General features: G+C 40.3%; 1 protein-coding gene across 1 annotated transcript in view; it reads left to right on the forward strand.

Annotated features, from left to right (window-relative positions):
* The window catches only part of CAMK2D (calcium/calmodulin dependent protein kinase II delta), a 191,492-nt gene that overhangs the window by 137,797 nt on the left and 40,967 nt on the right, over positions 1-12,728 (forward strand). Inside the window, exons 12-14 of the mRNA XM_059469837.1 lie at positions 1,034-1,088; positions 6,757-6,822; positions 10,240-10,312. Of these exons, the coding sequence (XP_059325820.1) occupies positions 1,034-1,088; positions 6,757-6,822; positions 10,240-10,312 (194 nt within the window). The remainder of the gene's footprint in view (positions 1-1,033; positions 1,089-6,756; positions 6,823-10,239; positions 10,313-12,728) is intronic.

Consider the following 12,728-nt stretch of genomic DNA (forward strand, 5'->3'; position numbering starts at 1 on the left):
GCTGATTTGGGGAAGTTAGGGGTTTTTTTGGGAGGGTGGAGGGTGGTGTTGGCTGGCCCCTTCATAAAAACACAGAGTAATCTGAAATACAGAACCAGCCAAAACCACAAACTCTGATTTAGACCTACTTGGCTCTTGTGAATCATCATGAGCTCTGCACACTGAGTCAGCCAAGAGCTGGTTTTCTCTTCAGTATTGTGTAAACACAAGATGTTTCTCTAGGCTAAATATTATTAAGTTAAAAAGTCATGTTTATTTGTCCTGTATAAAAAATTATTAATACAGAAAGTTACCATCTGGCGAGATCTGAAAATTCTTTTCTTTTACACTTAGTTGCTCAGCTCAGCTTTGAACACAGATCACTTTTAGGGTACCCTGATTTTTTCATTTGATTCTATAAGTGATAATTATTTGGATCAAACTACTTGACAAGGCTTCCTGTATTACCTTTGGAAATTGCAATTTCATTTAAAGTAATTAAGGAAAACCACAGGACTTAATTTGTAGTTGTACCATGATGTGGTGTGAATTCTTAAAATCCTAAGGGAAGATGGTGCAGCTGACAAGCACATTTTCAGGGAAAGCTTTAGATGTGGACACAGAGAGCGGTGTGGAAATGTGGCACGAGGGCTTAGTTAGGATGTTCTACGCTGGCCAGGAGATTTCTCTCTTTGCACCTCTTCACAGTATGTGTGAGAAATTGTTAACAAGCCCTAGTAGGTTGTTACTCTGCTGAAATTTGTGATGAATTGTGGGGGGATTTTCCTCATCTTGCTTTATTTACAACTTGTAAGATGTAATACTGCTGAGAAAAAGGTGGTATGACGTTAGAAAAGTAAGAGTTATGGAAAAGGCAGTTCTGAGGGTAGGGAATTTAAAACAAAGCCCCAAAACCCACAGCTGAGAACATACAGAGGTGCAATACCAGCTCTGCAGTAGAATTATAACCCCCCTCCTTCTCCCCAAACCAGCAACAGCCATCAAAACATGGAAAAGGTGACTGGTGTTTATCTTTTCTTCCCCATTTCCATAGTGCGGCTCCATGACAGCATATCAGAAGAAGGATTCCATTACTTAGTCTTTGACTTGTAAGTATTTGTTTTGCATTTGTTTAGCATGTTGGGAGTGGGCTACACCTGGAGATGCAAGTGCAAGCTCATGAGATAAATGCTTGGTTCTGGTGCCATGAGCTGCACAAATAGATGCAAACAGCTGGAAGGACAGGAACATAGTTCGTATTTTGCATGTGCAAGAACTCATTTCAAAGTGTCTCTGGAAGGATCCCATTTATTCCATAAAAACTAGTAAAACTCCACTGGTGAAGTGGATTTTAATATAATGTGTAGGTATGTAAGTAAAAGTTGTGTGCTACCTGCCAAAGCGAATCAAAGATAGACTCAGAAATAAATATTTGCTGCAAGTCAGATGTCTAAAGGAAAGATTAAAAAAAAGCATGTGGAACACTAATTTCCCTACAGAAAGTCTCAACTGCTGGATTAAAAAGGTAAGCCTGAGTTTAGAGAGGGAAAGATTCTTTTAGTATTTTATTCGTGATTGATATCTTACTGCTTTATAATGTTTCATTTTGACACCACTCAGAATGTAAAGTGCCCAGCATATAGAAACGAAATTTCCTACTGATATTCTCTTTTGCTTCAGGAATTTAGGTCCCATGCGTTGTTCATGTAGCGACTGGGCCTGCATGGAGCTTGTTTTTTCCAGATAAGGCTTTTTAGTGGAAGCAGGGATGGTGACAGCATGAACTGTGTGTTCATAACTTGAAAAGAGAAACTGATTTCTTCAGTCTTCCCTGGGATGGGCAAACTTTGCCACTCATTTGAAAAGTTACTGCTTATGGTTTTGGATATGGACAAACCTGAATGATAGGGATTGTATTGCAAGACTGACTTAAGTAAAATTCTCTCTTTGAACTGTAAATTTTTCCAGGCAGTTTATGGTTTAACAGACAGCACAGTCACCCACCTACCCAAAGAGCTTTCTTAGGTCCCCCTGTGGTTTTGCTGGTTAGAATGAGAATACATTATTTCCCCTGAAATGGAGTATAGCCCATTTCTAAGCATACAAACAGAAGTATTTGCATTCAGCATGGCTAAGTTAGAACCTGAATCTTCCTGCACACAAGCAATTGTATGCTTTCATGTTCAAGTTGCATTCTGGTTTACTTCCTGACTTAACCTTTTTTTAAAGAAATCTGTAAAGACTTCTTCAGCACTAGATTTCAGACTAGAAATACACAAATATTAAAATAGTCTGTCTGCAGTGAAGGCATTCAGGATTCAGGACTCAAATCCTAACTGGGTTCAAGAGAAGCTTGTGTGTGATTTGTGTCTGTCCCAGGTAAGTGCTGTGACTGTTGGCTTGGAAATGGCTCCAGGGCACAACACACATATTTGTTCTCTGACATGCACTGGGGTTTATTTTGCTTCTTTTTTTCCCTTAAGGGCTACAAAGGAAATCTTTCTATGTGAAATTGGAAAAAGCTTCTTAATTCAGAACATTTCTAAGAAGTGCATGTAAAATTCTTAGTTCTAGGGACAATATCCCTTTTAAAAAACAGTGGCTTTTTTTGTTGTTGTTGTACTGCTGTACTGTGAGGAAGTGTGCCATACTATAATTGCAGTTAGTCCACGTCTGCCTTAAATTTTATGTATAGTGCCAGACTTATCTCAGGGGGTTATGATTGTGATGTGAACTAGAACATTTGAACAGCTTCAGAATTGTAGATAACAGTATCTAGATCTCAATAGTAAGGGAGCAAATAGAAGCCTGTGTTCTGCAGTAAAATGTTAATGTGTAACCCAAAGATACTGCCTTGGCAGAAAACTAGATTCCACAGGAAGTGTTCTGCCTTGGCTAGAACTTCCTCTGTTCCCTGTCAGTCCCATTCAGGACAAACAGAGGAACAGCCTCAAACATATATATATATGTATATATAAAGCTTTTATGTTTTGGCCATGTGGTTTGAGGGGTTTGTAAAAATTATTTTGCAAAAAAGAAAATGTCTAAATGGCAGAGGCAGTGACTTTGCTGACTGATAATTGTTTCTGGAGCAGCAACAGGTTGCATTCTTGAGAAACTTTTGCCAAATTACTGGGAATGCCTGTTCACAGTTGATTTTTCACATTCAGATTAAGAACTTGTTGCTTTAATGCTCGCTAGTATTATTTGTTAGTGAAACTTCACCTTTTACAAACATGTGGTTGCTGCCATGATAAAAAGGTACTGTATGCACTTCTTGAACACACAGGTCAAGAACCTGCTTTTCTTTATTTAGTTTTTACTCAGCAGGAGCCTGACTGTGGTGTAACACTGTCACTCCACCCACACATGCCATCATGTCATTTTCTTAATGATTTCTTTCAGACTGTGTGGGATTTGGTACGGCTGTTTCCTCAGAAATTTCTTTCAGACTTCATCCCACGTAAGAAAGTGAAGGGGAAGACTGCCCTTTCTGTGGATAGGAAAAAACAATCATTGTTACTTTCTGTTTTGAATTTCTAATAATCTCTTTGGATTAAATGCCACAGAGATGTCTGCAGCCTATTGCTTCACTTGTATACCTCAGGCTGTGCTTTTATCTGGAGAAAGAAACAGTGCTGAATGTACTCCATTGCAGACATGCTTTTGGGTGAACAGTTCTGCTGTCAGATGGGAAGGTGGGAGTCTCTGGAAATCCATGTGGAAAATGGCTATTGAACAATGAACTTCATGAATTTAATAATGGACTTCATGAAGTTTTTGCTGCCCTTCCCTATTGGTTAGAGCAGCTGCAGTCAGGATTTGCGTCTGTTGGACCATTTCAGTTGCTAAGCACGAATGAGACTGTCTTCAGTCTTAATGATGTTAGATGAGTTCAAATCCAATCAATTCTGTCAGTATTAATTGCTGTATCTGAATGGAAACAGCTGTAGCACTTGAAAACTCTCTTGTGCAAGTCAATGAGATTCTCTATTTTCAGTGCCTCCCGTTTTAATGCACTTGATGAGATGCAACAATTGGTACGTTAAGAATCCTGGCCTTGCTTTTAGATTCTAACTGCAGGAACTGTGTAGAATAAACTGAAAATACAAAAAAATAACCTAATTTGGAAAACAGTGTTTGCCTCAGGTAAGTGCCTAGGCCTCTCTTTCAGAAGTAGAAAGGCCACAGATGAATTTAATAATTCTATGGCCACTGTAAGATGCTTCCTCCCATTTCCATTATCAAGGAATTGAAGAAGTAAACGTAAGCCAGGAGGAAACCACACCAGTCTGATCATCATCAGAGGCTGGTTTAGCTGTCTGTGCTAATGTGTATGTTTCTTCCAATTAATCTCTTATATTTGCAAACATAAACCAGCAGTTTTTCTCAAAGTGGTGTGGAGTGCCTTGGTGTTGCTTCATGCTGCTTGTACCTCCTCTGTGTAAACAAACCTATGTGCTTTATTTGTTGCCACTTTAGTATGCTCTTCTCAAAAATCACAAAAGAACCAGAGCAATTTGTACAAACCAGTAGCTTTTAGGTCTTTTCATCATTTAACAATGGTTGTGAATACCAAGCAAATGTTCAGTGTCAGCACGTAAGATTTGATATCCCCTTCCTCCCTCCATGCTGGAGAAGAGCAAACATCAATTTAGTACTCTCTTCTTGTCTTTTCTTTCTTTAGCTTGGATCAAAAAGAAGTGTTTTAGGAAAGAGTAAGATCAAAGGATGCTTTGTTTTTTCATTCATCACAAAGTGAGAATTATTCCTCTTTACCAGAACTGTGGCAGACAAATATATATGCAAAAAGGAGTTATGAAAGACTGTCAAAATATGCATCAATCAAACATTTTGTGCTACAGCAACCAAAGCCAGTCTCTGGAAGGCAGAAAGCAAAAAGAGAATACAAATTAGGCAACAAACTACCTCTTCTAGATTTTACTCCAGACTTTTGTACAAAATAGCATTCTGTTACCTGAAAATCTCTACATTAAGAGTCAGTAAGACAGAAACTCAGAAAAAGGATGGTGTAACTCAAATATAAATGAAATAATGAAAATCAAGTTATTGAACTGGCCTTTCTCCACGAAAGGAGCTGGGCTGCTGGTTGAGCAGGGCATTTGTGTCATCGTTTAATGTGGCTGAAAACTGGGCTCTTCTACAAAGTGTTAGTACAGCAGTTTGCAAGTGAATGTTACAGTTCTGAACATTCCAAGTATTCTCACCTTGAATTTTTAATCCTAATTAACTTAACTGTATTCGATACTAATTGTGTTCACTGTAGTATAGATTTTTAGGCATCTCCATCTTTAAGTGTCTTGCTGCACACTCAAGCTTTTATGTTTGGGAATTTATTGGAAATGTAATGTGCTAATATTCACATTCATACCCAGCAATAAAATGCAAACATTGATCTTTCATCTAGGAATTATTTATGTAAGCACCTGTATATGTGAAGAATTGCATTTAGCTGTGCCAGTCTGTCAGCCTATAGCATGGGAATGTTACAGGAAGGGTCTTCCTGTGCTATGAGTCCCCTTTTGTGACACAGGCAGACAAATGTTATGAAATTACTGAAGAGCTTATGAATCTTCATCTTACAATGATTGCTAGAAAACTTCTCCTGATTTTAACCCTGTATTTGCTGATAGGCATTGTATGCTCATGTATTATTGTACCAATATTATCCATTACAATGTCCCTCTAGGGAGATCCAGGCTAATGCTCATCTTAAGTATTTATTTTCATCCCTCTTAACCTTTGTTTTGCCCAGCTAAACTGGGTTGGCTTCTCTGAGGGGATCTGATGAGTGACTGGGTGGCCTGGTAGCTGTTCATGCTGCATATCCAGTTCTCTTTTCTGAGTTTGAGTGACTAGAACTGGTACAATATGAGGAGGGATTTTACCTTGCTGTCACCCTATTCCAGATGCAATCAAAGATTGTGGCATCATCCTGCTCAGGGCTCATCCTGGACTGTGATCTTTGCAATATAAAAACACAGTTTTATTGCTTTTTAACCACTTTCTACCATTAAACCATTGATTCTACCAGGAGCTCCTGAGTATGCAACCAAGCCACTTCTGTTACTGGCCCCAGGATCATACAGTTCTTCCCGTGTACATAACTTATTTTCAGTGGTGCTTTAACTAGCTATTCTTATTTTCTCCACAAAGATAAATGAAACATTTCTAGGAAAAATCTGCTGTTAAACTGATTAAGGTACCCTGATTCTACTGATACTTCCCTTCCAACTCAGTAATGCTCTTTTTAGGCACAGCACAAAAAGCCAGCCCCTCTGGCACCTGGGTACACCTCTCTTGTGATTTGATCTACACTGAAAGACCCTTTTCCTTTTTTAGCATTGTTGTGTTTTAGCATTTCTTACCTTTGCCTAATATTGCAGTTTTCAATTTATCCTGAACTGTATTGAGCTTCAGCCACAATTTTCCTGGGTGGTCAGTTCCCTTTTTCCTTGTAGTTCTACTCCTTCCTTTTGACATCCATAAATGATGTCTGGCATCTTGCCTGAAATGCTGCTGCCCTTGGCTTTTATTTACTATTTATGATTGCACTTGCTCCACATACATTTTATTCATGTAATGATTTGGATGGACAAACACTCCACTTTAGTTCCTGCACCTTGCTGCAAAACCTCTTGCATTTCTGTACAAATGCTTCACTTAGTCCTGTCTGACTTCTTCCTGTCAAGTTAATTTAAGGTGCACATTTTCACTTGTGAAATCTCCTTTTCCCCATCTTGCTTTTTGTAACAGAGTCACTGGAGGTGAATTGTTTGAAGATATAGTTGCAAGAGAGTATTACAGTGAAGCAGATGCCAGGTAAGTAATTTGTTTTTCTAATGATTGCCTTTGATAGTTCTAAGATAGTTACTTAAATATATCCTGGTGTTTGGCATCAGTTTCCCAGCACAGTCTGTGAAACTCTAGGATTTCTCCAGGAGTTCTCTTAGACTTGGAAGGGCAGAGTTTGGCAGTTTGAGCTCACGACCATGTGGTGGAGAACTCATGAGAAGTCTTGGTGTCTGCTGATCTGAAAAAGCTGAAGTTGGATCTCAATTACTTTTACCCATTGTTTCCTTTGCAAACTGGACATAACAGTTCAAGTATCTCATCTGTGGGTTCTTAGATTTGCTGATCAAAGTCTGAAGCATAAGTTGATCGTAAAAGAATTTTGCATTAAATATGATTTTTTGTTCTCGGTCCAGAAGTGCTAATTTCCTTTTCCAATTAGAAAATTTTTGTTGTATTTCATCAATAAACAATTATACTGTGTGACTCATAGTCTGAGCTCAAATATGAAATCTCTCGCAATTTTCTGCAAGTGCTTGTTGAAAAACTTGAATAATAAGTTGGCAATTATCGTAATTTGCATGCATAAAGTATCAGGGCCACTCATCTCATGTTTGTCCTCATATAATAATAAATCTTAAATATTGTCATAAAATTAAGAATCCTAAACATTGTGGTCAATTACTTTAAAGAAAATATGTTCACACTCTTCACATTAATTGATCTGCAAGTAAATTTAAAGAATCCTTATGTTTCTGTGTGTTTACAAACACACCCCCCCCAATAATACATATTTAGTACATGCAATTTAAATTATGCCTTTACATTTGGAGATCACTGGGAGATGATTGGAAAGAATAAAGTATTCCTAACAGCAGTAGTAGGATAATAATGAACAGACAAGAAGTTACTCTGAATATTAGGAAGCTTCCATTTCCAGATCTTACTGCATCTGTAGGAATGATAGAAAGATTAATACTTTAGGCATTTAAATAAAAAACAACACGCAGCAAAACACTCTGTAAAAGAGAAAACAGCAGTAGGGTTTAGGTGGGGTGGGAGAAGAGGAGCTATGTTGAAAAATTTTTCAAATCATTTTTTCCCTGCTGTGATTGAAGCAAATTTCCACTATTGATGCCAAAGGCCAGTATATGTTGTCCTTGTGTGTTTTTAAGGTAGTTGGGAATTAAAAGGAAAAATTGCAATGATGATTCCTTCTGTTCTAGAATTATGATATTTTGGAAGGGGCTGTGCATATATGTGTATATATATATATAATATATATATATACATTTTATTTTTTCCGTACAAATTTGACGAAATAAGTGCAATATCTGGTTATGATGCATCTGTGTATTTTGTGTATCTATCTATCTAGATATATCTAGTGTGTGTATGTGTGTATCCCTCTAGCAGTAGTTGCTGTTCTCTGTGGATGCCTCTCCCAGGACTGTCACACTGGTCTGCTCCTGCAAGCCCTTGCTCACGCCAGTAGTCTGTACTCAGACAAATCAAGCAGTGAGTTGTGAACTACTTGCCTAAGAAAGGGTTTTCAGGCTTGGGCTCCAGTTACTGATTATGACCATTCCTTCTGAATTCCATGGTCAAAAGGTTTTGGATGAGCAGCATCTTGACTACTGTGTATTACTTATCATCACTACTCGTGCCACAACGATGTCTTTAAAAAAAATGCTAAGCTCTTGTGGTGCCAAAAAAAGTCTGAAAAAGTTCCAGTGCTCTAAAATATTAATATTTTAGTTGTGCTTTATGGCATCATGGATTGGCCAAAACTTGCACACCTGGGTATGGGAAAATAGGTGCTAGTTCAGTTACTGAAAGCACCAAATTAAAATATTTGTCTTAATTTTTAATGTGGATTTTCACTCCCCAGGTGACTCCTAACTAAACTAGAGCTGGACACTATTTTAAATGAAAATGCATGCCGCCTTTTTGAATGACTTGGCTTTGTTCTACTAATAGTTTTAAAGAAACCATTCAATTCAAAATGAAGAATGTTTTGCTTTTCCTTAGCTTTTGACTTCCATTGTTTCATTTGTTTTCTGTATATCATCTCATTTCTGACCATTTTCTTGTTTCAGCCCTTGTTGTAATGTTAACTTCACCACCAAAAATTAAGAAAACCAAAACATCCCACTAATTGTTTTACTGCCTCCACTTTATTTTTCCTGTGGCAGTTTTTGGAAACTGGCAAAAGCTTCGATACTGCTGAATGAAAATACAGTCTGATGAGTCTGTCTCATAGGTGTCATATGTTCCATGTTAAATGTCTTTTTTGGTTTGGTTTTGGTTTTTCATTTTTTGGATGTGTTGGAGCTGGAAATATCTCAGCAATGTTGTTGTTCCAGTTCAAACAGCAATCAAGACTTGTCAAGAGGTGTAAAATTGTTTTTGTTCTTTAACTTTTTCTTTTAAGTTTTATTTTCATTTTGTATTTAATGTGATTATGTGCCTTTAAAATGTTCTCCCTTCCATTCTGCCCTTGTATCTTTGCAGTCATTGTATACAGCAGATTCTAGAAAGTGTTAATCATTGTCATCTAAATGGCATAGTTCACAGAGACCTGAAGGTCAGTATCTGGTGCCCATCAATTGCATATAAGAATTTTGGGGTTTTCTTTCGGCTGGGTAGGGGCAGAGGGTGGGCTGTGTGCGATGCTCCCTTGCCTATCCTATTCACCCTCCGAACAACAATAATGCATGATGCCTCTTTCAGTGTGTGCAAGTCTACAGGCCTAATAGACATCATGGCAAAGCGGGGACGGCTGCCTACAAAGTGTCTCTTGCCCAGGCGCTGGCTGTGCCCCGCTGTGCCCGGTGCCGGGTGTGTGGCTGTGCGGGCCGGGAGCTGACCCCGCCTGTGATGTGTGGCAGCGTGCAGATGTGAGCGCCGCGGCCGCGCTGGGGCCCGCCGGGCAGTGCCGCAAGGAGCAGCCGCTGTGACGAGCCCTGAGGCAAGTGCCGCTGATTGCCGGCTAAATTAAGCGGCTAGGAGCTAATTATTGATCTGGAATAGCTGGCTTGGAGGGGCTTGGGGACCACCTCCATGATCGCTGCCATTTCTAACCTAATTTTTTGGAAACTTCTACAATTCTTCAATGCCTCTGTGAAGGCTTTGAGTAAGCCAGGAGGAAAAAGCACAGAGGATGCCAAATATTTAATACGACCTTGAATTAGTGGCAAAATTTGTTCCTTTTAAAAATTACCGTTTAAAAAGGCATTGGTGTTAATGTCCAAGCGAAGCCAAGGCAGCCGCCCCGCCGCCTGTGTGTGAGGGCAGCCCCGCGCCGCGGAGCCTCAGGCCGCGGTGCTCCGAGCGGGGCAGGGCAGGGCAGGCCGGGCCGGAGCGCAGCCACCCCGGCCGCGCCCTCGGCCGCCGCCCCGCCGCCTGCTGCTGGAACTAACGGGCGCCCATGGTGTTTGCATGCAGTCATTGCATTCAGCAGATCCTGGAGGCCGTGCTGCACTGCCATCAGATGGGCGTGGTCCATCGCGACCTCAAGGTGAGTGCTGCTGTCCCGCCGCCCTTCCGGAGCAGCATCCCTGCCCCACAGGGCCGCCAGCAGCCGAAATGTAAATACTTCCCTCTTTTGCTTTTCCCCTCGGTTCATTTGTTTTTAACTTGGCTTCACCTATATGCAAGAACAAGTTCGTGCTCACCAGAGGGAATCTGCTCGAGGCTGGCCACTACCTGGCTGTCCAGCACCCGGCAGTACAGGCAGAACAATACTGCGTGTATTTGTTGAACACATGGTCTTCCACTGTCATCCAGAGCTTTTGGGACAGGGCATGAGGGCAACTTCCTGTGTCTCATCAGCAGAATCTGTAGTGCTTTTGGGAAGCACAGTAGCCTTTGCATGCTGTGCATTTTATAGTGACAGAAGGCCAGCTGCTCTGGGATTGCTGGTACAGAGACCTCTCTCTCCTGCAAATGATGACTGGGCAACAAAACATCTTTAAAAACCGGGAATTTCTACAGTGTTCTCACCACACTCACCTGAGGAGACCAGTTCCTTCTAGATGAGCTTTAACATTGGGATAGAAACCTTCCTGAAGAAAACTGTGCTGAGAGAGCATTCCCTCTTTTTTAACAGTGTACATATCCAAATGGCCTGAGGCATCTACTGGAGGAATGCTCTCTGCCTTTAAAATATGTTGGCAAGGAAAGAAGCAAGTCTAGATAATTTTCTTTCATTGTGAGGCTCCAAGAGAGAAGGCTGTCCCAGAACTCATAGTAAGTTTGCATTTTGGGCACTTGAGCTTCATGATCCTCAAGGAAAAGAAGATGGTTTATTTTGAAATCAAATGGAAGTCTGCACTATCGATTCTTCATGAGGCAGAGAAAAAATGGTGTGTACACTAAGGCAGCAAAACATACTAATCCCTTGTGGCACGGATTCTTGGGCTTCGGTTTTTTTCTAAATGAATTCTGAGGAGCAGAAATTTCCTCCTAGGATAAGAGTTTCTAGTGGTTATAACGAATAATAATGTTGGAATCAGAATGCTGTCGCCTTTCTTGGCTTTTACTCCCAGACTTTTACTCCCAAACAAACTGTTCTTGTCTGACTTTATAAGGTCCATGTTGTTGTCATAAGGGAACACAAAGGGGTTTGCCCCAAAAGCTCAGAGAACAGGGTGAGTTTTGAAGATGTAGACCCCAAATTTTTTACTCATTATGCACTTCTGGATTTTCCTTTGTCACATTTGTACAATAGGAGACTGACAAATCTCTGTCCAATCTGTAAATCTTGCATGACAGCTGGGTAATGTGGAATGAGTTTAAAGGGAACGATGTCAAATTTGTCCAGCTGCTTCAGTAGTTCTTGTCCACGCTGTACATGCAGTCCTGTGCTTCTACATCAAAAGGAATTTTAAAAGCCAGGATTGTAGCTATGCAAGCTGATGGAATAAGGGATGCTTTCTATTACTTTTCATACATCCACACAAAACAACTTTTTCTTTGGGAACACATTTAATCCAGCTGTTGCCTGCTCCAGACCATGCGTGGATTTCTTATTCTAGCAAATCCAGGCTGAATTGAAAAACAGTGTGAGAAAAAGTGTTCCTGCCAAGCTGTAGTGCCCGGTTTCATTCGGGAAAGTGAAAACTTGAGGAAGCAGAAAACCATCCTTCTTCAGTTACAGCTTTGTGGCAAAAGCCAAAAAACCCAAAGAATTAAATGAAAGACTGTGGTGAAATCGAGCAGAAAGCCATGTGCTGAAAAGAAGATGCCAGGAGCAGAACAGCAAGATGTGGAAGATGCTTATGGGCTGGCATGGATCCTTGAATTGCAAAACTTGATGGATTTTTTTCCAATAACTCAGTCCACAACATGATGGCATGCTTGGGGGTGGGGAGATTTTGGATGATCCCATTTTTTTTAACTTTCCATCTAGGCTGATTCAGTAGCAAACAGAGAGGTGCTTTTGCAGCCTCTTATGACCTGCAGAAGTTCTTGCTGCTGCTCTGTTTGTAATCACTCGTGTAAGTCAGAATGGTGGTGGATCTTAGACCCAGAAAAAAATTAATTTAGCTTTACCAGCTATCAAAAGTGCACTTCCAGGTAGGAATTGCCGTTCTTGTCAGGCCATAGCCTTCCTGCTTTTGTGAAATTTCTGTGAGTTTGTCATTACGACCCTCTTACCTTCTACCAAAGAGTGGCTGCTTTAGGTATATTCAAGGAAAAATACACAGAGCCTTAAATACTTGGTATCTTAAGGATTAAAGACCTCTGGGAAAGCATGGCATAAATCATGTTAATTTATTTGTAAGTAATTTTAGCAGTTAACAGTGCCATTGTGCATGCTTGGCTGCCGCCCATCGCTGGGGAGCACAAGGTGACACCGTGAATCCAGGAGCGAGTCCTGCACGGTGCTGTTAATGTTTCCCAAGTAATTGCACTCATTCCCAGTTAATGCA

Source organism: Ammospiza nelsoni, chromosome 4 (genome assembly GCF_027579445.1).
Source record: "Ammospiza nelsoni isolate bAmmNel1 chromosome 4, bAmmNel1.pri, whole genome shotgun sequence".
Lineage (NCBI taxonomy): Eukaryota > Metazoa > Chordata > Aves > Passeriformes > Passerellidae > Ammospiza > Ammospiza nelsoni.